General features: G+C 40.2%; 2 protein-coding genes across 7 annotated transcripts; both read left to right on the forward strand.

Annotated features, from left to right (window-relative positions):
• The first annotated feature begins 63 nt into the window (after positions 1 to 63).
• Positions 64 to 20,793, forward strand: hfm1 (helicase for meiosis 1). 6 transcript variants are annotated; one of them, XM_028592455.1, is made up of 42 exons: positions 65 to 189; positions 867 to 1,026; positions 1,114 to 1,229; positions 1,590 to 1,896; positions 4,937 to 5,262; positions 5,725 to 5,766; positions 5,893 to 5,963; positions 6,057 to 6,189; positions 6,526 to 6,677; positions 6,819 to 6,896; positions 7,655 to 7,810; positions 8,975 to 9,175; positions 9,345 to 9,433; positions 9,537 to 9,580; positions 9,882 to 9,983; positions 11,152 to 11,297; positions 11,564 to 11,658; positions 11,796 to 11,929; positions 12,042 to 12,089; positions 12,288 to 12,368; positions 12,531 to 12,622; positions 12,804 to 12,910; positions 13,030 to 13,077; positions 13,230 to 13,327; positions 13,416 to 13,550; positions 13,741 to 13,826; positions 14,052 to 14,135; positions 14,295 to 14,452; positions 14,565 to 14,668; positions 15,169 to 15,348; positions 15,453 to 15,518; positions 15,635 to 15,759; positions 16,300 to 16,385; positions 16,545 to 16,660; positions 16,765 to 16,848; positions 17,651 to 17,941; positions 18,083 to 18,164; positions 18,272 to 18,368; positions 18,827 to 18,978; positions 19,107 to 19,150; positions 20,333 to 20,420; positions 20,707 to 20,793. In XM_028592455.1, the coding sequence occupies exons 2-41, from the start codon at positions 956 to 958 to the stop codon at positions 20,383 to 20,385; spliced, it is 4,680 nt and encodes a 1,559-aa protein (XP_028448256.1). In that variant the 5' UTR covers positions 65 to 189; positions 867 to 955; the 3' UTR covers positions 20,386 to 20,420; positions 20,707 to 20,793. The 6 variants fall into 6 exon arrangements, with proteins under 6 accessions (XP_028448260.1, XP_028448256.1, XP_028448257.1 ...); XM_028592456.1 differs by having other exon boundaries at positions 19,110 to 19,150; XM_028592457.1 differs by having other exon boundaries at positions 15,459 to 15,518.
• Positions 20,565 to 26,024, forward strand: cdc7 (cell division cycle 7 homolog (S. cerevisiae)). The gene is made up of 11 exons (XM_028593187.1): positions 20,565 to 20,574; positions 20,707 to 20,793; positions 20,926 to 21,061; positions 22,114 to 22,207; positions 22,357 to 22,499; positions 22,601 to 22,880; positions 23,155 to 23,262; positions 23,797 to 23,972; positions 24,070 to 24,152; positions 24,321 to 24,470; positions 25,567 to 26,024. The coding sequence occupies exons 1-11, from the start codon at positions 20,565 to 20,567 to the stop codon at positions 26,022 to 26,024; spliced, it is 1,725 nt and encodes a 574-aa protein (XP_028448988.1).
• The last annotated feature ends 1,089 nt before the right edge of the window (positions 26,025 to 27,113 follow it).

The following is a 27,113-nucleotide window of genomic DNA, read 5'->3' on the forward strand; positions in this document are numbered from 1 at the left end:
GTCTAATTGACCAATCAGATTGCCTGGTCGGATCTACTTGTTGTATAATAATGGGAGGTTCAATCTCGCGTGAACACGGTAAAGAGGCGCTAAACTGTCAAATGCTATACTGTCAAATGTAGTGGGGTCAAGCTCTCACCGAACAACAAAGTTTTAATGTCTACGGAGTAAATGTATTCATTATCACTGGTAGGTAACGTTAACGTTAGCTACACCGCGAGAAAATACTACTGATAACTTGCATGCAGGTCCTCGCTTAATATGTTGCTGCTAGTGTTAACATTACTATTGCAGCTAACTAATGGTTAACATGTCATATTTAAATGTTGCTAGCTAGCTGGTTGTTCACTAGCTAACGCTTTAGCTTTAGCTAGCTAGAGCTAGAAAAAGCTACTTTAGCTTAATTAAATGCTTAAATTTAAATTAAATCAGCTGGAATATTGCTGTCTCTAGTTGTACTGTATGAAAGTCCCATATCCATTTACAGTTTTCTTTGCGTGTCCCAAAAATGTAATGCAACTTAAGTTGTGATTTTCTCTTTAACCCCTCAAATAGTTTAAATCCATGCACAAATTAATTTTAGGTAATTAACTGTACATCTTTTGAAGTCTTGACATCCTAGGATATATCATGAGAGAAATATTAAAAGATGGTAAACCATTTTTCATGTTTATCGTATTGCCACACAACAAAATAAACCTTCAAAAAAGCCTCTGAGCTTAAAGCAACAATAGCTTCTTCCTCTCATTCAACCGCTAACAAAATTTCAGCCACATACGTTATATTGTAAATACATAGCTACAAATATATGTATTGGTTCGTTTTTGCATCCATATAAGTATATCTGGTTTATTTTCTTCTTTTAGCCAGATTTCCCCAACCAGGATCCATAGTGATTGACCGACATTGCCCTGCTTTGCAATCAAATGTGTGAGCACCTACATGATCTGATGAGATGGTAGACTCTGATGACTGCACCTTATCCCTGGACAATCTGTTTTTTGAGAAACCCGTTGTCCACAAAGTGTGAGTACAAAAACATCCTCCCCTCTCTCTCTCCTTTTTCCTCTCACAGCTGAATTAATGTTTCCTCCTGTGGACTGTATTTGACAGAAAGCCACTACACCAGGAGGTCAGCCCATGGCAGCTGGAAGTGCCTCCATCTCTTTCTCAGGTTCCATCCACTCAGGATATGCAGAAGGAGGCAGAGTCTCTCTCCACCCTATACAGTATGTTGTGCTCTGGATTAGGGTGAATTCCTTTTCACTTGACTTGAGTAAACTGCTCAGTTTCTGGCCTATTGAAGCCCTACTAAATTTAACATTGTGACTCACAGACAAGATAGCTTGAAGCTTTTTCAATATTCCTTGGCTTGCCTAAACAAACTGGGATTAGGGTCTTATGATATATTTTAATAATCCCTAGTACATCTGGAATGGTAAATTCGCTGCTGTAAATTATTTTCATCAGCAAGTGAAATAGCAAAATAGTCAACCTTAAATTTGAGAGTCACACCCATAAAAGGCACCAAATTACAGTTACCAACAACTTTGTTTCATGAAACTCTCCCTTTTCAATATTACTCACAGGTTTCTCACAGATACCCAAGAGATTCCTGCCTCCTTTTAAGGGATCAGATGGCCTTAAGGTTTTACCATCAAAAAGCAACAGTCCTTACAGTTTTAACAATGATGAGAACATTTTTGAGGACACTCATAATGCCAGCAATAGAAGATCTGATGTCTTTTGGGGAGGTGAAGGGTTCAGGGATGACTCTAATGGTGCCTGCCAAAGTGGCAGAAGTGGAGATGAAACCTTGCAGGACTCTGGTCATGCAGCCATCAGCAGGAGGGGTTTGTCTCTGGACTGCAGCAAAAGCCCACCTCTACGGAGAAGGCAAGTGTCAGTTATTTGTCGAGACAGCATTTACATTATTGTGAATTAAGGAGTGTGTGCACATAGTTTTCAGACAGTCTCTCTGTAGAACTTTTTTTAGTTTTTTAAAGTTTCTTTTTTAGGCCTTTATTTTCACAGGACAGATGAAGACATGAAAGGGGATAAAGAGGGGGAATGACATGCAGCAAAGGGCTGCAGGTCGGAGTCGAACCCATGGCCGCTGCATCTCGGAGTAAACCTCCACATATGTGCGCCTGCTTTACCAACCCGGCCACCCTGTAGTACATATTTTGAAAGATGAGAAGAATTCTCCACTTGGGGCAGGGCTATAACTTAACTTTTTTCACCACCGTAGCGAAATACAATTTAAATTGTCCCGAAGTAAACACTGGCCATCCTAATTATTAAATTACAATAAAATTATTCCCATCATTTTTAATAAATTTTCATTAATTTTAATGTCTTTTGTATCCCTGTACGGTGTCCTTGAGTGCAGAGAAAGGCGCCTTTAAATAAAATGTATTATTATTATTATCATTAAAAGTGATGCGTCACATAAATAAAACTGAAATGATGAAACTATAAATTAGCTAACATTTTATAAAAAATATTTGTTACGTATACAAACATATTCATTGATTTATTCATATCACATGAATTTAATTCATAAATGAACAGGTTTTTATTCTAATATCTGTAAACCTTGTGTTTCCCTTTTATTTCTTTTTTTTTTAACTTTTGTAAACACTGTGGTTATGCCCGTGTAATAAGGCCATCTGTCTGAAAGATAGAGAGACAAAGAGAAAATGAAACGTTCAAATCTGACTCACCGGATGTAGACTCTTGGTATAAGCCAGCCGTTGGGCGCCTATTTCAGATGGAATTTACCTCCCCTTCCGCAATCTCCACTATCTATTTTGCAAGGGCACCGTTGCTGCATCCTGGGTTTAGCGCCGCCAAAAGACGATTGTGATTGGTTTAAAAAAAATAAATAAATAAATACAAACAAGCCAGAGCGTTTTTCCACAATACCAGAATGATAATGGGTGCAGCCAGACTTTTCTCCAGTGCTGACACAGTGCTGTGGAGATTATGCTAGGTCTACCTTCCATCCTGCGACCGTCCCAGAATTAAAGCTGCAGTTGGTAATATGCAAAAAAAAACGCCAGAATTTAAAGTACAGTGAGACGGTCAAAGTCTCCCGTCACGGGTTAGATTTTTCTAAAGGCTGAAAACAAAGCCAAGAGGAAATGCAGAAATTGACTTTTATTTCAGATCACTTGAATTACAATATGCTGAAAAAATATTATGGATTTTTTTGCACAATAACGCACATGAATGAAGTGCCTATCATAGCTTTAATGTTGTATCTGCCATTAAAGGTCCAATGTGTGGGAATTTCTCCCATCTAGCGTTGAGATCATATATCGCAATCAACTCTCTCGCGCCACGCAGTTCAAAGTACGTATCACAGCTACGGTAGCCTTCACGCTTCAAAAAGCCGGTCTCTTGCTCTTTTCAATTTCCTTTTTCTGGGTGAAAAAGAAGACTCTTGTTCCTGAAATTTGGATTTTGAATATGTGTGGTCCTCCATGTTTCCTTCTTCAAACTTGCCGGGGGGCTGGGAAGCTATGATACCCATTAACAGCATTAGCAGCACCTGTGAGTTTATCATGTGACAGCGAAAACGCGAACTGAATTTTACATCCAGTCGCACATGTGCGACCAGTAAATTTGCCCACTTTTTTTACACTTTAGCCTAAACGTTGAAATGTCGGTACCTGAGAGCGCGTAAGCACAAGCTTATCTGTTCTCTTTGAAAATTGACAGAGAGCAGAGCTCTGACACAAACACACACACTCGCACACATGCAGAGCTGCAGACAGAGCAAACTACGTCGGCTCTGCAGTTTTGTTGAAGTCACAGTGAGTCACGGAAATGCCGATAAAGTGGTTTCAAGTGTGGTTACAGTTTTTCATAACTTCACGCAGACAGCGTTTGCCGCGATATGATGTTAATGGCAAGCCAAAAGCTGTCGCAGTGCTGTTGATGTTACACTTCCTCGGAGACGAACAGCCAGGCACAACAGTGGTTTCTATGCCCTGGTGACTGACTGACAGGCTGAGGTTGTAAAGCAAAACAACTTTATTTCTACAGCAGCTTTCAGCAACGAGTCAATTCAAAGTGCTTTACATGAAACATTAAAAAGCAATTAAAAACGGTCATGATGAAAATAAAACTAAAAAAATAATAATATACTAAAAAATAATATACAAATACAATAATAAACAAAATATATATTTATTTTTTTACTGTCATGAGAGCAATGGGGCTGTCAGTTTACCTTATATATTGCATCTTCAAAAGTGACACTGAATTTGAAACAGCACATTGTAATCTATTATCAAAGTATTTATTAGTGGAAATTAGTAGAAATGTGAATATTTGGTTAGCATGTTGATTTACGGTGTGTGCCCCTAAATTTTCTGATTGGGCCCCTAAAATTTTCAGTTTCACTGTGCTCCTAGTAAAAAAGTTAGTCTGGAGCCCTGGGCAATACAGATTTTGATAATGAACAACTAAACACGTTACACACTGGACCTTTACGGTAAAGCTGTGACGTGGGGTTAGTATGATTTGAAAGTGTTTAACTGACAAAGATTGATATGTGGCCTTGCAACTCTTCTTGGAGGCAGATGCAGAACATAATTTAAAAAATGCTTAAATTAGTAGGATTGATGTTTTTCACAATATGAAAGCATGTTTCTAGTTTTTCGCTGTCCAAAAATGTAATTAGTAGTGCTGACGCACTCTTTAATCCCTCAAATTGTTGAAATCCATGACATGCTTAGTTAAGATAGAACTACAGTACATTACGAAGAAAAGATGCTCAACCATCCCCCATAGGCTGCATCTTCACATAAGCCTCCAAGCTTGCAGCAGCAGCAATCGTTTCGTGTTCTTATTCTTTCTTCCTCCTCTATCAATTCTTTATTCCCTCCGTATCCTCCCCTCCCTCCCTCCCTCCCTTCCACAACAGCTTGTTCAAGGTTCAGGTGTTGAACAGTGGAGGTGACTCGTCAAACACAGATGACCTCAGAAGCAGCAGCAGCAGCAGCAGCCAGACAGCATCCAGACCTCAAACTTTTCTCAGTCCGGTTACCATGGCGACAGGGCCTCCTCCTCTTCAGCCGCCACGGGCGACAGTTAGCCAGGCAGCTCCTCCATTCTCCCCCTTCCCACCCCCTCCTCTGGGCTCATCTGCAGCGAGTGGCCGACCCCCGCAGAAGGCGACACATGCTGAGACACAGGGCACAAAGAGAGCCTTCGTTCCGCCCATGACGCCGCAGCCGCTTCACATACAAGGTGCTGCACTGCATTGACACAGTCACAGACAGGCCCTGTGCTCATACTCTACGACTGGTCCACCAAATAACACTCATAAAGCTTCTGCAAAGTGGTGCAGCTAATGAGCATGGCCATGTCTAGTCGTGGCAGCAGCTGCCACATTGCGTTTGGGTGTGATGAGGTTAAATGAGGTGAGCTCCCCTCATTGACCGCTTCATTGCAATGCAGCATGCTGGTCACTAGGTGGTGGATTGTAAATCAGTAGAAGCTGTAGATAGTGACAGTCCAAACCTTTGTAACCACATACTACAGTCATTTCTTCAGTTTTACTACATATTTAACTACAAAATGAAATCCCTTGGTTTTACCCCCTTCAAAAATGTTTAACATTTCATATCAACATCAAGTTTGAATGAGTGGAATCAGTGAAAGTGTGACTGAAAATGAAATTATTTTACGTTTTGATTGTGCACATTTTAGGGTCCTCTGGGTCTGGAGTTTTGCGACCAGTTTCTGAAATCCGTATCCTTTCTGTTGTGTAGGTCAACACCATTTGAAATCATTAGACAATGTTTCAACAGGGCTAGAATACTTGGAATTAAATTACACAAATAATGGGATTTGATTTCCTAAACCATGCTAACACAGCAGCAAAGTTCAGATCCGTCTTCAAGGACTTCCCCTTTTTCAACTACGTTCAGTCCAAAGCACTTGATGATGTAAGCATTATTTGTAAGCCTTTTATAATTATGAATTATTATTATACAATATACAATAGTTTGATAGTTTGTATTTTTTGGGTTTGTTAACAGGTTCTTTACACGGGTAAGAACTTTGTGGCATGTGCTCCTACTGGGTCTGGTAAAACAGTGCTGTTTGAGCTGGCCATCATTCGTCTGTTGATGCAGACCCCAGAGCCCTGGAGAGACGTCAAAGCTGTCTACAGTGAGCATAATATTATGTAGACCCTGTTAATACATTTAAAAAAGCTCCAGTCTGAGTAGAATGGGCCTAGAGTCATTCTTTATATTCACAAAATATATATAACATTTAATCTAAAAGGCTGTATTTTCTAGTCTCAGTATTGGGGGAAATTATTCCTACACAGAAAGTTTAGAAGAATTCCTGAAACTTGTGAACTTTTTATTTTCTCAACTCGTAAGATTACTGTATCAATTCAAGCGTGTTTTACATTTTTGATTCAGTTATACATTTAGGGTGTTTCTGAGATGCAAAAAGCTGTCTTGTGAAAATACAGTATTTACTGTTTGTTCTTGCCAGTGGCCCCTATTAAAGCTCTCTGCAGTCAGTGCTTTGAGAACTGGAAGAAGAAGTTTGGTCCCCTGGGGCTGAACTGTAAGGAGCTGACAGGCGACACAGAGATTGAGGACTTCTTTGAGATTCAGGACTCCCACATCATCCTGACCACGCCTGTGTGTGACACCATACTAATGTCTTAATTAAACACATGCGACCAAAATTAAGGAAGAGGAAAGACGAGAATCCAAAATAAAATTGTGATCTGAAGTTTCACTTGAATACGCAATGTTGTATGTATTTACTTTTTTTTGCAGGAAAAATGGGACAGCATGACAAGAAAATGGAAGGACAACTGTCTGCTGCAGCTAGTCAGGCTCTTTCTTATTGATGAGGTCAGATATTTTGTCATATTTCAGTGTTTCATAGTGTCTTATAGTCTCGCATTGCCAGACCTTCCTCCACAGCGCTGCGGAGGAGGCTCTGGCAAGTCCACACAGCATTCCAGGATAGGAGAAAAACGTGCTCTGGATTATTGGCATTTCTTTAAACCAATCACAATCGTCTTGGGCGGTGCTAAGCGCCAGACGGTGCCACGGAGCCTCTGCAAAATAGCCTGCAACCCTGCAGAGATCTGAGGGGCGCTGATTACCCGATGAACTGCAGGTTTGGTAAATAAGACGTAAACTGAAGTATCACAGCGTGCTCTTTCTGTGGGTTGGCCATGGCGCTGATAACGCTACGTTCCCAAATGTACGTACATCTGGCCCTTAGTGTATTATAATCTGCCTGCATGGTGGTGGATGCTCACTGTGTCAGAAGATGAACTGTCTAAAATGTGTTTTATTATGCCACGCTGTGTAATGGCACATTGTTTGCCTCTGCTCTGAGCACTTAATTTCACTTGAGGTTACCCATTAAAAATTATAGCACATCATGTTCTGGGCCTATTATGAGAGTGTATACAGCCTGTTTATGTAGTTCTTCCTGACTGAGATGCACCTCCTCATGTTGATAATGGAATACAGTGATGCACATAGGACCATTTAATTTAATTTTACCTACGTACATACCAACCTCTCTGCTGTGCCTTTAAGATGTTTCTAATTAAATAATAAAATAATCTGTAAAATGACACATTTTGTTCTCCCAGGTGCATGTGGTGAAGGATGCGACCCGTGGTGCCACGCTAGAAGTTGTGGTGAGCAGGATGAAGGCCGTACATGCCTACAGAACAGCACAGAATCCAGAGACAGGCCTCTCTATGAGGTTTGTGGCTGTATCAGCCACCATACCCAACCCCTCTGATGTAAGTGGCGTGGCAGACATTTGTTTATGACACAAGAATTCCAAATGCAGTGAGCAAATTCATCAAAATTATATCATTCATAGATAAATTGGTTAATTGGAGTACTTATGTGTATGTGTTATGTGATGAGAAAGAAACTGTAAGTTCAAAACTGTAATTATACAACATAATATTGCAGATAAATAAAATTCACGTACACTAGTTGCAGAAACTTTGACAAAGAAAAAGCTTAAAGTATTGGGTGTCTTCTCTTTAGTGCAAACCATTCTAAAAGGCACTACACTTAGTTAATTTAAGTCCTTGGTTCTTAAATGTCACCCAAGATGCAGAGAACAGGAAAAACTGGTGTGTTTAGTTAAGGAAAAGACACTGTACTGAAAATACTTTCAGTATTAGGAAAAGATGCACAGATACTTTAAATAAAAACATATTTCAAACGAAGTTTCTTACCTGCAGCCTAATGTAACATATTTGAGCACACACACACAAACACACGGGAGAGTCGGGACTTTTCCCGTTGGACCGGTGTGATAATAGTTATACATTGCAAGTTGTTAGCAACACCATCCGGCGGCCTGGTGCCACTGCCTGCTTGTCACTTCCCGGTACATTTTTTGGTCCCACTCCGCCGCTGCACACACACACGCACACACACACAGCCGTATGTTCAGCGGGGAAGTACGACGTCTGCAAACACCGGCTGCCAAGATTCCAATTGTCCGTTATATAGTGAATTGTTAGGCTGATGAAAGGCTCCATGGTACGGCTCGACCACAGCTCCGTTGTAGCGGCTTAAATCCAAACCAAGTCCAAATAATGGATGTCGCACCGGTCTTTTCCACCAGCTCCTTGTTTCGCTTTCAGCCATGTTTACTCAAGATGACGCGTTGTAGTTCTTATATACTGTCTATGGTTGCAGCCGTTTATATACTGTCTATGGTTGCAGCCGTTTATATACGGTCTATGGTTGCAGCTGGTGGCTCTAAACTTGACAGGTAGATTGCGTCATCAACATGAATTATTGCGATAGTGCAATATAATTACAATCTCTATCGTAGGCCAATTTTGTATTGTTTATATTGCATATCGTCTCTATCGCCCATCCCTACTCCAGTGTAAATCAGTAATCAGAGCATTGTTTTGTCTGCTATGTTATGTTATTAGATAGCAGACTGGCTGTCTAATGAGAGTGGTCCAGCTACATATCTGGACTTTGACGAGAGCCACCGTCCAGTGAAGCTGAGGAAGGTGGTACTGGGGTTCCCCTGCAGCCCAAACCAAACAGAGTTCAAGTTTGACCTGTCGCTCAACTACAAGATGGCCAACATCATACAAACGTACTCCGACCAGAAGCCTGCATTAGTGGTGGGTATGGAAATTAAGACAAACTTTTTTTTCTGTGTGCGCGCGCGTGTTTGCTTTTCTTCTTGGTTTTTTTCTGGCATTAAACAAGCTTGTAAGGTTATTAAGAGTTAATCAGGATGGTGGGATTAGATTTCTTCACGGTCTATAGAGTAATTATGTTATTCTGTAGTTTTGCTCTACAAGGAAAGGAGTCCAGCAGTCCGCTGCAGTTCTGGCCAAGGATGCTCGGTTCATTTTGAGCATTGAGCACAAGCAAAGGTATTGTTCTTACTTATCCATAACGTGTTCAGTCATCAACACATTTAGTTCAGTTTAGTAAAAAGCTTGAGTCTGACTTTTTGTGACTTTGTAATATGTTAAGGCTGATGAAATATGCAGGCGCTATTCTGGATTCAAAACTGAGAGGTAAGTACCCTTTTTAAACCTGAATGTCAAGATCCACCAGATGCAGACTTTGAAACCTGTTTTAAGTCCAGACCATAGACTGTCAAAAATATTGGACGTAGCATCTGTGATGTCACCCATTGGTGTGTGTACTGTTTTATAGCCTTGAGTTTTGCGCATTGACTTCACTTTGCAGGCCCCAAAGCGTCGTCCATTATTTTTACAGTCTATGGTCCAGACCCAGTAAAAAAGTACATGTTCAATTGATTATGGCTGTAAATTATCAACTGTATAACATTATTTGGTGTTGTTTGTGGTCTAGATCTGGTGATGTTAGGAGTTGGTTACCACCATGCAGGAGTTGACTTGTCTGACAGGAAGTTGATAGAAGAGGCCTTCACTATGGGAGACCTGCCTGTCCTCTGTGAGATTACAGATACAGTTTTATCCTGTGCTGTAAATAGATATGTGATTAGTGTGCAACATGATCATGTGTTTTATTGTCTCTGTAATGATGCAGACATAAACAGGAAATACAAGTATCACAGGTTACAACAACTGAGTCGTACAGAACTTCACCCATATTGTGTTGAAACATTGCAAGGCCTCAGCCCAAGCTTGTTACTAGGGGTGTGTCAAAAAAAGCATGCCCATGCCTGTTCAATAGAAATATGAATTGCAGAGAGTATGACCTACTACACTGACATGACCTCTACTAGGATGTTTTTAACCCAATAGCAATATACAATAGTTTCCTACTCATATTAAAGTGCTCATATTATGCTTTTTGGCTTTTCCTCTTTACTTTATTGTGTTAAATATCTTTTTTGTGCACGTTATAGGTTTACAAAGTGAAAAGGCCCAAAGTCCACCCCAAAGAGAATTACCATCTCCAACAGAAAACACTGTTCACAAACTGCTCCAAACAGCTCTATTGTAGTCCAGCCTTTACTTCAGAGACAAACGTCACTTTGTAACACACGTTATAATGCTCGCCTAGCTGCTAGCCTGGCACGCCCTCATACTCTGCAACTAACTAGCCAGCAGTACTTACTACGCATATGTGCGACTCCCAACAAAAATGGAACAGAAGTGAGATGCCTCACTCTGTAGCTAAAACAGAGAGCTCAACACACAGGGTGAAAAGAGGAGCTGCAGCAATGTGCAGTACAACAAATATATGGTGTTTTCTGAAAATTAAACCACGTAAACCTATTCTGATATAACCTCTAAATACCAGTATGAACCTGAAAATGTGCATAATATGGGCACTTTAAATGATATGCACAAGTTTTAGGAATCTATAGGTAACACATAAGAATAATTAGAATATGGATTTGGCGTTTCCATATAGCAATAAAGATCATCTTAGACTGACAATAATATTGCTTTTTAAAGCTGATATCCACTGATACTGGTTCTATGACGACTAATTTGTGCATCACTAAACAATAGCAAATAAGAAAATTTGCCACACTATAGAGCAAAACAATTAAAAACTTTTAGCTTTTGCCGGTACAATTTGAAATTGTGTTTTCATTGTATTTCATGGGCATTCATTTGTGCTTGTGGTCTGATTTTCAATACCCTAGTTACCACCAGGACTCTGGCCATGGGGGTGAACCTGCCAGCTCATCTGGTGGTGATCAAGTCTACCATGCAGTATGTGTCAGGCTCCTGTGAGGAGTACAGCGAGGCTGACTTGCTGCAGATGATAGGCCGAGCCGGAAGACCACAAGTAATGGCAGAATAACAATGGAATACTCTTACCTCAGAGGAGGAAAGGGATGCTGCACCTTCACAAAACAGCAAAACAGATTTGTGCATTTATTTCATTGGCGCTGTAACATCTTAACACAAGGTGCATTTCTTTACAGTGATTTAAAAGTGCTCCGTTACTTTGGAAGTGTCTGAAGCTGTTATGGACATAGCATATGTTTAAATGGAGTTAGAAAGATAGCTTTGCACAAACAAAATACCAACTTTTGTATTTTCTGCCTCTAGTTTGACACATCAGCGACTGCAGTGATCATGACCAAGTTTCAAACCAAAGACAAGTACATGAATCTTATGAATGGGGTGGAAATCATTGAGAGCAGGTATTAATACAGCTCAGTCACTTGATATTTTTTTCTCTCTCTCTCTCTCTTAGCCTGTCTTTCTCTGACTCTTGCTCTCTCATCGGAGAGAGATTATACAGTAGTACATGAGGTAACAGTATACTTCCTTTCCCCAGCTTACACAGTCACCTGGTGGAGCACCTGAATGCTGAGATTGTTCTCCAAACCATCAGTGATGTGAACATGGCTCTGGACTGGATACGCTCCACCCTCCTCTACATCAGAGCCCTCAAGAACCCCACACACTATGGTCAGAGCTCAAAACACAAACATAGAAAACGGTATCAGAATTAGTGCCCAGTTTCTCTGTCATGACTGTATACAAAGCCAGTAAGTGCAGTGTGTCTTGACTCCAATTTCAGGTTTCTCTGCCAACTTAGACAGATATGGAATCGAAGCAAAATTGCAAGGTGGGCCACAACTGTTTGTTCTCTATTTGAAGTGACTAAGTTAGCATGCCGCTATTAGGAAGATACTGTATTGAAGCATTTGAAACACTACACTGAAGCCACTTAGCATCCAAGCTGTCTTCACTCTGGCTTATTGTAGTAATTGTGCACATTACTAACACTATTGTAGTTAAGGGTGATTTCTGTTTCTCCTCCTAGAACTGTGTCTGAAGAACCTCAACTCTCTGTCCTGCATTGGTCTGATCGACATGGATGAGGATATCAACATCAAACCAACAGGTCGAGAGGAAATTGGTTTAAATGGCAATATTGGCAAAATGCTCAATATGCTCAAGTTTCCTCTTAGTTTCTTATGTTCAGTGGTGACATCTGCACCAATATCTACACTTCTTTTTTAACTGAGCCCTGAAACTGTTAAGTTGTTTGTTTTGTTCCTCGCAGAGGGCGGCAGGTTGATGGCTAGGTTCTGTGTTGCCTTTGACACCATGAAACAGTTCAGCAAAGTGGCTGGCACTGAGAACCTGTCTGACCTGGTAGGTTTCCTCATAAGACTACACAGCAATGCATTTGATTCAAAAGCAAATATTGTGACATTTGTGTTATTTGTGTTGTGCTAGGCTGTTTGTTTCTGCAAAAGGAAATTATTTTAAATATTACTGCATTAAGGCATTGCAAAGAAAAAACTATTCATATCAAAAGTGACTGTATGTACAGATTGAGTTAATTTCGAAGAGCAGAGAGTTCAGCGACATTCAGTTGAGAGTGAATGAGAAGAGGCCCCTGAACACCTTGAACAGGGATAAGAACAGGACCACCATCAGGTCAGACACATTTATAGGATTAACAATTGCATATACAGATCATAATCTCTGTTTGTAAATGCATTATAGTGGAAGTACACACACTCAATGCTAAATTAGATATATATGTATTTTTACAGGTTTCCCATTGAGGGAAAGATCAAAACCAGTGAGATGAAAGTGAACTGGTAGGTTTATTTATTCAGTGCTTTCTCTGTGGAAAAGCAGTGTTTAATAAAAAATGGATGCAGGTTTATGAATTTCTATTGCAGAATATATATTATAGGTTTCTTATGGACTAACCACTATAGATATTATGCATTTATTGCTTTGTCTGCAGCTTGATTCAGGCTCAGTTGGGTACCATCCCAATTCAAGAGTTTGGACTTACACAGGACACAGGAAGGATCTTCAAGAATGGGATGCGGATCAGCAAATGTATGTTGGATAAATCAGGCATAGCAAATAAACAATATGTCTTTTTTTATTTTTTTATTAATGCACTTTGATTATATTTCCCAATTAGGCCTGTCAGAGTTTCTGAGTCACCGATCCAAGACTGGATTCTCTGCTGTGCTCAACTCCCTGATCCTGGCGAAGTGCTTCAGAGCCAGGCTTTGGGAAAACTCGTCCTATGTTTCCAAACAGCTGGAGAAGATAGGTGGATACACATAGCATAGTCTAGCATCTGTTACCTAAGCAATGTAAATACAGGATTAAAATGAGGGAAAATCGCCATGCTAGCTGCTGCATGATGAATGAATCCACAAACCAAACACTCTTCCTATTAGACATACATGCCGTTCCAAACTAAATATTAACATTTGCTGATAATACACTGCGTGTTTCAGGTCAGAGCCTGTCAACTGCAATGGTGAACGCTGGACTCACCACTTTCAGCAAAATAGAGCAAACCCACGCCAGAGAGCTTGAGCTGGTCAGTCTGTAATATAAAAAAAAATAATAATCCAAAGCATTTGATTTAACAATTGCTTGAGCTGGATCAGTGACGCTTTAACTGTGATCACCATATGTCAGAGCTAATGCTAAGCAAAATCTTGGTAATACCTTTAATTGTTGCACAAAACAAATATATTTTCAATTAATTATTGTATAAAGTACTTGGATGTGATTTTTTAACTTAGTTATTCTATCTATTCAGATTCTCAACAGACATCCACCATTTGGCAACCAAATTAGAGAATCTGTCATACACCTCCCGACGTACGAAGTTACTTTGGAGCAGGTAAAGGACATTTTATTATCAAAGGGACAAGTACGTTAGATAACAACATTAAGCTTTTCCCTATTTGTTGGTCAGACTTTTGAGCTATTATTGCAAGTGAGGTTGCATTGGAAAGCTCTGGTATGGGTTGTCTTTAAGGGTTGTATCTGTATTTCGTAGCTCCCGAGGTATAGCTCTGCTACGGCGGAGATTGTGGTGAAGGTGAACCTTAAAAACCAAGCACAGCTGTTGTCCAGGAGAACAGCTCCAGACCACCACTACGTCTCTCTGATTATCGGGAACTCTGACAACACCGTGGTCTTCCTACAGAAACTCACGTGAACGAAAAAAAAATCAGAACACTTTTTACCATGATGTAGAAAAAGACAGAATAGTGTATTGATTTCCAGCTGACATCTTCTTGTTTTATTTGTTTTTTGTTTTTTCAAGGGACTCGGTGCTGTTGAAGTGTGGCAGCTGGTCGAAGAAGATTGAGGTGGCACAGGCCTCAAAAGGAGAGGAGATCAGTGTCAATCTCATCAGCTCACTATATGGTACACCATGGAAATACCTTTGCATTACCATAGAAATATACACAATATGCATTACCTCTATTATAGAGGGGAACAACAGTTTGTTGTGTTGTTTAGTACAATATTCTTTATTAATGAATTGAACAATTCACCATGCTTTCTGTTCAACTGTGTTGTACAATGCAGTGCTGTTATTGAGCTGAGATGTCTGTCAACTGGCAATGTGTTGTAAAGCACTGTTATTGTTATATTTATATCACAGAGAAACAAATGTGTCAAGCTAAATGAGGCAATTATTCAATTCATATTTTTTGAATATTTCAATGTTATATTGCATTCCAAATGGAGAGATAATGTATTGTATTGTATTGAAAAGCTAATTGTGACCTAAATTTAGTTATTTAAAGTTGTTATTTTTCTATATATATTTATCTTGTTTTTGCACATATGAACTGGACTTCCTATCAATACTATGTAGGGAGTGCATTTACTGTACATTTTGGCCTTTTTCTCTCCTATAGTGGGCCTGGACATCCAACAGAAGTTCAATGTCTACTACTCTGGAGCCAGGAGGTATGGAACTGATAATCCACACAACAAAACGTATGATCCGCCTGTACAGAGGCCACAGCCACTGAAACCACAGTCTACAGATCAGGATGCAACTCAGAGGGAGAATGCCACATCTGCTACAGACCAAGGCACTACTCTTTGGCTTTCTTGCTGATGATTTTGTTGATCCTGAAATATGAAATATTTGAGATGTTTTTTATTCTGTATTCAAATGTGACAACTTTACAATCAGCTTCAGGCAATACAAGACAGTGCAACCACTTCTGCAAGAATAAGGATCTCTGTGGCCATGACTGCTGTGAGTAAAACTACTTTTCTTTCACTGTGTATGTGTCTATTTGTGCAGTTACGCACACCTGTACATTTACTTTGTGTGGCAGTTAAGATTGTAGAGGTCTTCTCTCCACCCCCAAGGTAAAGTAGGTGTAATTGTGGCACGGAAGAGGTCAGCAAATCCAGAATCCAGTTTCTTTTCCTATTTGAAAGACCTGAGAACCAGGTGTGACACACTTGCGCAGACTCCTGTCAAACGACTCAAGGTGATGAAGAAAACATGATCGTCTAAGCCTGCATTACACTCTTAACATTGCAGTCATCACACAACAGTTGTTGAATTATCTTTATTTTACCTAAGAAGGGACAATGCACATAAATTAACGTTGCCACTCGAGTCCATGATGTAAATGTGCCAGATGTAGCCGTACAGGCTAATTTTCCTTTATTGTTACGAATAAACACTATTCATAGTTGTTTTTGGATTATGATATAAACCTAAGGCTGTGCTATCTTAAACATCATCCAGGATAGAATACAAAGTGATTTTATGCAAGATTGTTTTTCTCAAAAGAAATCACTAAATGTTAAGTCTGCAGAACAGCACAATATATGTAACACAAATTCATGAATAGCTATTATACTGTATAGTATTAAGATATGAGACTATTTAAATGTATGTGCATAACATATATACCAGACTAGGCATGTACATAACTTTACTTTGACAAGCAATAAAATTCTTATTTGCTAGTCCATTATTTTTCCGTATTACTAAGCTGAATAAGTCTGCTTTATTTCCTCAGATAAAAATGAGCATGGAGGAGTCAGTGTCTGTCAACATGCAGGACTTTGCTTACAAACCTAAAGAGAGGCTACCTACTGTTTCCTGGTATTACACTGACATGTTAGACTTTGATTCGCAAGTGCAAATATTAGAATAAGTCCCTTAACAACGACTGCAAATTAGATTTTGTGTGTGACAATAAAATAAAGGAAGTCTGATGGCATGTTGCTGAATTATATTACTGCCCTATTTTGTTTGATAAAGGTATGGAGGAAGTCAATATGAAGCTTCAGTGAGACCTCGCTCTGAGACCGTGGATCTGACGGGAGAAGACAGCGTTCGACTGCCAGACAAAGTTCCTCTGGCCGACTTTGACAGTGGTAAACAAGTTAAAGATGATGACCCTGAACTCAACACATTCCTCAACATTGCAGGGTTTAACAATCAAATGATGTGTGACTACTTTTCTTTCTCTCACACTAAGATTATGATGACTATGTGGAGGACGTGTACGGGATGATGGAGAAGCCTGTCCAAACACCTGCCGCGTCTCAGGCTCACCCTCGAAGTATCGTGAAACAACTTAACTCAAACTCATTACGGGACAAAGCATGCTGGTGGTTCTGCATGTTTTAGGACATTAACTACAAATCTCATATACTGTACATACTGACAGTTATGTTTCAGTGCATACTGTATGGGTTTCAATCTCTAAGCCATTATCATCAGCTCATTTAAGTACCGGTAAATCATCTTGGAATTTACAGCACAGTGCATTTATAAGCTATATAATGATAGTGTTAACATGGTTCATCAAAAAGGTAGTTCTTCTTCTTATTTTAAAAAAGGTCATAATTTTCCTACGTCCATGCAAATCTTAAATGCTCTTCTTTTATTATTCTGTGGTGTTGTAGTTCTTTCTTTCGCTAGTCCAAATATAATTTCACTGTATTACGACTACAAATGAGACCAACATGCAACTTATACTGCAGCCAATCAGCTTCCGTGTGATTGGCGCAAGTCTCTTTCGGATTGTACCACAGACATAAAGCTGATTTTATTTGTAAGCTTTGGGGAAAGTGCAAGTTTAGCGATACTTGGCTTCAAAAACAGAATTTAGGGCTCAGTTGATGTTGTGATAAAAGGTCTTACATTTCATTCATAATGGTCTTAAAAAGGTCAGTAATCCCCAAAAATACTGTGTATCCAAAAAATATTTTAACCTTTAAATTATTAATTGTAGGAAATATATGCAAAGCCACTAATTATGGTCTCTAAAACTCTCTCATCACTTTTTTCCAGATTGAATACAAGAAAGCCCAAAGTGCAGTAAAAAAAATGTTTTTACTTCCTGTGTTTATTTTCCTCAGTGTGGATGAACCCAGGAACCAGTGTCGGTGTGAGTCAGAACCATAAGCCGCTTCTAAACCAGATCAATACAACCTCTTACTCAAAGAGGTCTACTGCGGGGTCAAACCAGGGCGCTCGCTATGAAAATGCTTCATCCTCACAAATCCCAACTGTCAGCTTTGACCTGGGAAATGAATGGGACGACTGGGGCGACTTTGACGACGAGAACTTGGTGCACGCCAGCGAGACGTCATCAGCCTCATGTCCAACTAATGCTGAAGTCCAGCAGTCTGTTTACTACAACATGCCAGGTAGATTTTCATACATCTTTTTAAGAAGTCATAGTAACACACACACATCATCTTTATAGCCTACATCCAGGCATGATTATGAGGGATAATGCCTTAGCCAATGTAATGATTTTGACTAGCATACCTATGTTTTTTGTGTAGGCTTTGCTGCTACATCTGCACCACTACTCCTCAGTCACTCACAAGTCAAACCCTGTATAACCACTGCCAGAACACCATTGAGGTAAGCCAAGACAATTATACACACATGTCCATTCTGAAAATACAGAACTGTCCATTGAAGGCTTTATATTGGTGTACAGTAAAAATATTAGTCATATTTTGTTTTAGGTCGATGTCACCAACTTTAAATCCTGGGTTCAGAGAACCAGGACCCTCACTGACCCTCAGACCACAGAACAAAATCACACTAGACTGGAATAAAAAGGTGTGTGTGTGTGTGTGTGTGTGTGTGTGTGTGTGTGTGTGTGTGTGTGTGTGTGTGTGTGTGTGTGTAGACTGGCATGTGCTTCTTTTGCAGCTTTGTGGCAACATACACAGAGAATACTATTGCTTACATTGTTATTCACGTAGACTTGTTTTTCATTCGTTTAACCCACTAAATTTCATACTACATACACAATGGAGCCTCTTGAACATCTTACTCCTTATATTGTCTTCACCAAATAATGTAATTAAGTGATTTATCTATCATCTGCATGGATACATTTAGATGTAAACAAAAAACATGGCAGAAAGCAAAATTCACTATTAGTATTGTTCTTTTGCTGATGGGTTTTTCTCTTTTTGGATAGGAATATTCTGTTAATATTTTAAAAGCTAAAAGGTTACTGACTCACTTTAACTTGGCACGTTTAAAACGTGCCTCCCTCCCTTTTTTTGCAGAGACCAAGCATATTCAGTGAAGAGATCACAGTAAATACGCTCAAAAATCTTCCAAAGCAGACTGAGACCCACGTGACCCCACTTCCGAGAGGTTTTGGTTTCTTCTCAACAATGAGCGTCCCATCCAACATCAGCTCATCTGTCAACAGAAGGTAGAGGAAAAGGCTATTATTTTCACAATGTTCTTCCCCTAGCACATAATAAAAGTAACCCATATGGAATACACTTTTTTAACTGATAAACCCCTTCCCTCTTTTTTTTTTACACACTGTATATTCAGCAGCAACTCCAAAGAAGAGGAAGCTTTCCTTGGGATATTTGATGGTATATTTTAGAAGTATTGCTTGTCTAACTGTGACATGAATATGTTGTTAACATAAAGTGTTTTCTTAATATTCATGTTCACATGTTCATATTTTGTAAGAGTTATAGACTGTTTTGAAGTCATGTTATTGTTTATATTGTAAATGAAACTATTTGTTCTAATGTTATTTATTTATGTATTTATTTATTTAATAAAGTCTGTTTATTGGATAATTTAGTGCAGTCTGGGGAGTAAATCAGCATGAAGTATAATTAGAAGTAGCTTTGTGAAGTGTTTTAGGTGTGTATATAGATGAGAGGTCTGCCCTTGTTTGACTGAACAAATAAAAAAATATTTTATATATATTAAATATAGTGCATATTTATAAGTAGGCATATGATTGTATAACATAATTGTATCAGTCTTGTGAGTAGTGCATCAAATGTGGTAATAAATCCTTCGTCCATGATTTCATAATAATGGCAGCATATTATTATTAGCAGTTTAGTATTCTGAAACTGGATAGTGGCATTAATTAAAGTATTAATTCAGGAACAATCATTTCTCATCTGTGTTAGGCGTGGATGTATAAAAATAAACTGTCGGCGTTTTTAGGCTTCGGGCGTCATCAATGACGTCATTGGTCTCAAACGGTACGGGTTCCCGCGATTTGGTGCTGATGTAACGCGAGATGTCAGTGACGTCACTTTTGGCGCGTAGTTTGTTGCGGAAAAGCTTCAAAGTCTGAACAAACTATTTTATTCGGCCGCAGACAGTGATATTTGTATACTTACGTTTTCGTCGATGGAACATTAGCTCATGGCTGCATGGTGTTCTCATGAAACGGCCATTTGAAGACTCTATTGCACTTTACGACCAACTAAAGCGGTGAGTTTCTTTTTGTTTTACTCAACAAGCTGTGGTTAGCCAGCTTGACAGACTGTGGCTAACAGTAGCATGCTAGTTTTGTCATAATGAGGAAGACGAACAGCGCTTAGTTTAAAATTAGCTGTACACATTTCCTATTAATATGCCAATAACCAGGTAGTTTGCCAATGCGGCTCTCCATACACCGTTTAACTTAACATTACTTCCTAGTTAATAAATAGGTAAATATGACAGTGACTAAGCACATGGTGATGTTTATAATAAAAACGTTTCAGTTACCTGCATTTTAAGTTTCTTTCTTATTCTTTATTAAGATGGAGTTGTCTCCTGTCTGCACCGAAGGCGTCAGCTTAGACGGATGTATTAAATCTGACAGAGGTCACAGGAGAAGCAAAGTCTCAAGTAAGTTTGACGCATATTATAGTTAGTAATATTAGGTTGAATAAACAATGACCCTAATATATTACTGTCAATAATTTGTTTGGATTTTGCTTTTTAATTTAGATGTATACAAATGTTAGGAATATAATAAAATAATCGTATGACATGAAAGCTTGTAACCTCTACATTCCTGTAAAACTTTGTCATTTTAGTCATACAACAACAACAACAACTAACCTATTGTTATTTGTGTTTGGGTGAGAAAATGTTGTGTTGAATTCAAAAAGCTTGTGCTGTTTTCTTCCAGGGGATGTGGAAATAGACATCGACATCCTCTACCAAGCTGTCCCTCAGCTGGCCAAAGTTTTTCGCATCATAGACAAAATCGGAGAAGGTACATACTCCGAATTTCTGTATGCGCATCTTTTGGTGGCTGCAAGTATATACCAATAGCTTCAGATAAACTTGTATTTATGATCATACAGTAGGAGTACAAGATGTGTATCATGACGTGTGTCTGCACCAGGTACGTTCAGCTCTGTGTATCTGGGTGAGGCTCAGATGCGGGATGGGAGGAAAGAGATGTTTGCCCTGAAGCACCTCATCCCAACCAGCCATCCTACACGCATCGCTGCTGAGCTTCAGTGTCTCACTGTTGCTGGGTGAGTCCAATACGGTTGTGTTTTTTATAAAGCGATATACATCCCCCAAATAGTCGGAAAACCTTTTTAAAGTGCTCACATTATGCTTTTTTGGCTTTTTCCCTTTCCTTTATTGTGTCATATATCTTTTTGTGCACGTTATAGGTTTACAAAGTGAAAAAGCCAAAAGTCCACCCCAAAGGGACTTACCATCTCCAACAGAAAACACTGTTCACAAACAGCTCTATTGTAGTCCAGCCTTTACTTCCATGACAAACGTGCGTCACTTTGTAACACACGTTATAATGCTCACCTAGCTGCTAGCGTGGCACGCCCTCATACTCTGCAACTGACAAGCTAGCTGTGTACTGCGCATGTGCGACTCCCAACAAAGAGAACAGAAGTGAGATGCCTCACTCTGTAGCTAAAATAGGGGAGCTCTAACCCACAGGGTGAAAACAGGAGCTTTTACTTTGTTGTGTAGCGATATGTATTATGTAATTGTTTTTTAGTTTTTTAAGATTATTATTTGGGCTTTTTTTGGCCATAATTTGATAGAATAGCTAAATGGGGGAGAGAGAGAGGGGGGGGGACAACGTGCAAAGGGTCTGTCTCGAAACCTGACCACTGCCGTAAAGACTGAGTCTTAGTATATGGCGCGCACATTCAACCAAATGATCTACTACTGCATTATGTAATAATATAGTAATAATATGATGTTATTAGTAGTAGCCTTTGACAATCGGTTCAAATTGAGTTTCATAGAAGTTAATTCAGTATTCCTATTCTGCCTGGTAAAGGTTCCTCTCTGCTGATCCTTATTAATGTCGGTGTTATTTGGCTGTTTAAAACCCACTCTATGTACTGCAGTTACAGGGTAAGAGATTTGTATAATAACATGTTATTTTTATGCCGTAGCAAATTTGTGTGGGTGTGTGTATAGGTTTCTCATCTGTCTAACATTGTATGATTCAGCTGAACCAACTCACCTCAATACATTGATGGCTGGTTTTGGCAAGACACTGTCGTCTCATGCTTAATGATTATTATTTATTTATTTTCTCACTTTGCAGAGGCAGAGAGCATGTGATGGGGGTGACGTACTGCTTCAGGAAGGAGGACCACGTGGTGATTGTCATGCCCTATATGGAGCATCAAGCTATTGTGGTATGTACATTGTCACAAGTTAGTTTCTGTCACGCATTGATACAATCTGTAATATAATCCCCGAAACCTCATTTAGTAGCTAGTTCTTGCTTCTGTGTTTGCTGAAATGTGATCTAAAACTTTGGATTCAATCAAAATGTATTCATCAGGACATCATTGGCTCATTGAGCTATGAAGAGGTCCGTCTGTACATCTATCACCTGTTGAAGGCCCTCAGGCACATCCATCAGTTTGGTATCATTCACAGAGACATCAAACCAAACAATTTCCTCTACAACAGGCACAGCAAAATGTGAGTTGTCACATGGCAGTTGTTTTCTTCAACTTTAGGATGGGCACATCACATGTGAAGTTTTGATTGATTTGTGTGTGTGTGTGTGTGTGTGTGTGTAGGTATGCGCTGGTGGACTTCGGCCTCGCTCAGGGTACAGCGGACACCCAGGTCGAGCTGCTGAAGGTTGTGAGGCAGAGGCCATCACAAAAAGGTGGAGGGTCCACAGGGAAACAAGACACCACGCAGCGGAGCAAAGCACCACCTAGGATCCCTCCCAAAACCACCACCACAGCCTCCACCTCACTACCTCATCCTCCACGGCAGTCCACAACCTTGCCACCTTCCTCGTCCTCTTCTTCCTCCACCACCACATCCTCCTCAGCCTCTCGGAAAGCACTAGTTAAAAAATCACGTTCTGTCACCACATCCACCTCTCACACAAAGCACTCTAAGGTGTCTGCACTTTGTCAGTATTTTACCTTTACTGGTGTTTAAGTCTTTTCTTTGTCCCGTGAAAGCAGAGTTGTAAATTAGCGTAATTACGGTTTTATTTTGGGTTGAAGAATATCCTGTATGGATATATTAAAGTATCTGTCTTTGTCTGCGCATCTCTTTGTCTTCTCTCTGCATTAATGTGTTGGCTTCAGCTAAATACCATGCTTGTTTTCTCTAGGATTTGACAGGACTACGCAAAGTGCCACGGCCTGTGTTTGGAGAGAGGAACCTGAACAGCTGCACTCCAGCTCCATCCACCACCAAACAACCTGTCGTTAAGACCGAGGTAAGCAAGGCAGAGAGTCAAGTTGTTTGAACAATAAGAGGTTTCTCTTTTTAATATATCCCAAAACCTTTCAAATAGGGCTGCACAACATATCGTCTTTTTTTAATCATCAACACGTCGCAAAAGGCTGTGACATATCACATATTTTTTGTGTTTGTTGAAAGAAAATATCAGTAGGAAACTGCACTTTGAAAATGTAAGCAAAAAAATGTCATTCTTTTTTAAGTGGTGCCTTTTTTATATTCAATTCAATGTTCAATAAATAAGTTGAAAAGGATTTCCGTTTATTTGTTTTGAATTCAACAAGCAATTTGTTGTATTTTAACAATACGGAAATTACAAGTACACTTTAATCTGTTTTATTTATCGTAAGTAATATCGTTATCATGATACATGGCATATTGCATATTTTCCTCACCTATCGGCAGAGTTCTTTTTATTTGCTTTAGGGAGAGAACCTGTTAAAGGGTCTAATGGGTGTTTATTTCTCGGCATATTCATTGTGTTTTTTTCTTCATAAAATCTTTTATTCAGCTGTTAAAGCTCGGCAAAACGGAAGACCCAGCTACCCGAAGGTGCTCTTCAGCCAGCCGGGGCCCGCTGCCTGTCAGGACCCAGAGCAGCAGTCAGAAACCTCAGAGGACCGTACTGCAGGGCCTCACCTGTAGCTGCTACCTGACTGACCGTGTCTGCAACATCTGCATGTCCAGGTTAGCAGTCAAAGAGAAGAATAGAACCAATTTTTACCCATAGAAATAATAAGATTTGTGTTTTAACCCCTGCTTCATGTTGTTTCTATTAATAAAGGAAGCAGCAGGTGGCCCCCAGGGCTGGGACACCAGGCTTCAGAGCACCAGAAGTCCTCACAAAGTGTCCCAACCAAGGAACAGGTTGGTATCTCACACCCTGACTACATGATCACACACACATAATGACAGCTGTGCAAAGACTGGCACAAGCGTACCGTTAAACTCAAACCCGGACTCTTCTCGCCCTCTCTATTGTTGACGCCCATGCACTGTTGCACCCTCTTCCTGTCTTATCTTGCCGTACTGCAGCCATAGACGTGTGGTCAGCTGGTGTGATCCTGCTCTCGCTGCTCAGTGGCCGCTACCCGCTCTTCAAAGCCAGCGATGACCTGATCGCCCTCACTCAGATCATGACCATACGAGGCTCCAGGGAGACCATCCAGGCTGCCAAAGCATTTGGTGTGTGTCAATATTTTTTTACTACACAAAACCGATCATTATGCTTCTGTATAGAACTCAACAGTGACCGCCCACTTTTTTTAATGGCTCTGATTCCGGAAGTGTTCCCCCCCGTTCACTATCTCTGTTGACGTTTTATTAAATGCTTTTCCACCTGTTTCCGTAGGAAACTTGTGGCTATAAAGAGTGTTAAGTCTGGAACCAATCCAACCAGCTCCGAGGTTAATCGTGACCATAAAACATTTGATAAAAAAACAAAAACAAACCCTACAATACTGTGTAGGTAAACGATCATAGACTTCAATGGTAGAAGCTCACTCTAGCTGTTTGCGGGTGCGGTAAACATTTCCATGGTAACAGTAAGTTACCATGGAAATGACAGAGACGTCACTGTAACGCTTAGGATTGCAGGTAGTGTAGTATTTCTCCGTAAGATCCCGACTAAAACAAGGTTGATTTCTTCACAAGAAAAGGCTTCACAACCTCAGAGCTCGTGGTCAGTCCACCTCGGATGGTTTACACATTATGACTGATAATCAAAATCAGTGTTTCCCACACATAGACTAATTTGTGGCGGTGCATCACACAATGAACACCGGCCACCACGTATTGCGTTTTGTTATAAATTTTTTTTTTACATTTTACGCTATTTAAAACATGCAGCGTATTCGTTCAGCTGCATTTCCTTTCCCTGCTATCCTCTGTCACTCACGCGGCTCTCTCACATAGGCCACACACACACACACACACACATAGCCACTCCCCTCCGTGCACACAGCGTCTGTCTCCATGAAAACAAGAGAAGACAGCTGGCGAAATTCACAAGTTCACGAAAGGTTGGTATCTCGTGAACACCTTTACACAATCACACATTTAAAAAGTAAGTAATCTGTGGGAAACACTGAAAATCCTTATAGGGAAAATCAATGGGCTTTTTACTTCCGGAACTACACTTTTGAGCGCTATTGTGATTAATTTAGCAACACTGTTAATCCCCATATACAAACAATGTAGGATAGCTCGATTCAAGCTAACTGTAATGTACGGAAGGCTCTGTGTAGACAATGAACCGGTTTCTGGATTGAACGTGATCCAGGTAAGGCAGTGGTGTGCAGTCGGGATCTACCTCGGCAGGACCTCAGGACGCTGTGCGAGACGCTGAGAGGACGGAGGCCTGCGCCAGGTGAAGTCACGCCGCTACCTGAAGCCAACAAAGACTCCGCCACCACCTGTCACCCCAAGATCCAAGATGATACGCCCACACATCATCCCGCCAAGGGACCACTGAAGCAACCCAAAGATGAAGCCAGTGAAAGACCTGGGTCTCTCTATTCTGCTCTCCCAAACCCCCAGGAACATTCAGGGAACACAGAAACCGCTCGCCTCGCTAAACCGAGCTCAGGGACGGACTGCAAGGTGAAGGAAGATGAGCGGGGCTGGGACAGAGTTCCTGATGAGGCCTACAACCTGCTGGACCGGCTGCTGGACCTGAACCCTGCCACCAGGATCACAGCCGCTCAGGCCCTGCAGCACCCACTGTTCAAAGACCTGTGAAACCAGCAGGACCAGCAGTCTCAAATCCACGTAACACAACTGCCAGCTTCCTAGACTTTGGTTCAGATTTCATAAACTGGATGATGCAGAGACAAAGGGGTGTTATACTTAATGTTTGATTTACGAATTGTAACCCAGCAGAGAAGGTTAGTCTGTCTCCATATGAGAAATAATTCTGCTGCAAAGCGGAGAGATGTTTACATCCCCGCGTGGAGAAATGACCTGAACAAGAGAATAGAGTTCTGATACGTGTCTGTGTGGGGGAGGAAAATATCTCTCAATTTTCTCTCCCATCAACCCGATAAATGCTTCATAGATTTTAATATTAGTATGTCAGTTCAAGATAGGTTTGAATTGCATTCACAGGCCTGCCGTTTATGACAGCTAAGTTACAGTTTTTTTAACAGTGGGCTTTTTAAAGGGCTCTAGATGTGCACCATTAGCTATAACTAAGAGAAGACCAGAGTATTGACTTGAAGCATTATATTGGCAGACTAGTGCCTTTTTGTGTCAATGGTTGGACAGTTTTACATTTGAAGGTACCTGATCTCCTCTGTGAAGACATGGAATCAGCTAATTACAGCTACACACTGTCTGATTATATTGGTTTTTATTTTTACACTGTACTTTTTCACTTCGAAGACCAAAAGAGAATCATAAAAACTTGAGTTCTTTTAAAAAAAGGAAAAACCTTGTGTTCAACACTTTAAAGGTGATCTAAGCGATGTTGGGTGACGTTACTTCTTGACGTTCAAAGTTTTTTCAAATAAAATGAGACTAGCTCGCCCCTCTCTTCCATACTTCCGCGCACTAACCCAAATATCCTTCTTGTCGGTTATTGGCTGGAACACTGTTTGTGTATGTCTCGTGGTGCAGGTTGGCACAGATAGTTTTTGTTTGTGGAGTCTGGGCTGTCTACAGAGACTGCGATTTATTTAGTTTTTTACAGTGTGTTCAAGATAGTGAGCTGTTTGCTGTATGTGACAAATAAAATGTTGTAGCCTAAAAAAACGCGTGACATTAGAGCACCTTTAAATACTCTGGTTAGTGTAAACTGGGTCTTGTCACAAGGGAAAGTAATTTAATTTA

Source organism: Perca flavescens, chromosome 12 (assembly GCF_004354835.1).
Source record: "Perca flavescens isolate YP-PL-M2 chromosome 12, PFLA_1.0, whole genome shotgun sequence".
In the NCBI taxonomy this organism is placed as follows: Eukaryota; Metazoa; Chordata; class Actinopteri; order Perciformes; family Percidae; genus Perca; species Perca flavescens.

Bases quoted from the DNA above. Each gene is read 5' to 3' on its own strand.
- cdc7 (XM_028593187.1), top strand. The intron at 20,794-20,925 runs GTACATACTCCG...TGTCTGCACCAG, and splicing joins CATAGACAAAATCGGAGAAG to GTACGTTCAGCTCTGTGTAT. The intron at 22,500-22,600 runs GTGAGTTGTCAC...GTGTGTGTGTAG, and splicing joins TACAACAGGCACAGCAAAAT to GTATGCGCTGGTGGACTTCG.
- hfm1 (XM_028592455.1), top strand. From the start codon at position 956: ATGGTAGACTCTGATGACTGCACCTTATCCCTGGACAATCTGTTTTTT. The intron at 5,964-6,056 runs GTAAGCATTATT...GTTTGTTAACAG, and splicing joins AGTCCAAAGCACTTGATGAT to GTTCTTTACACGGGTAAGAA. The intron at 11,659-11,795 runs GTATTAATACAG...TCCTTTCCCCAG, and splicing joins GTGGAAATCATTGAGAGCAG to CTTACACAGTCACCTGGTGG.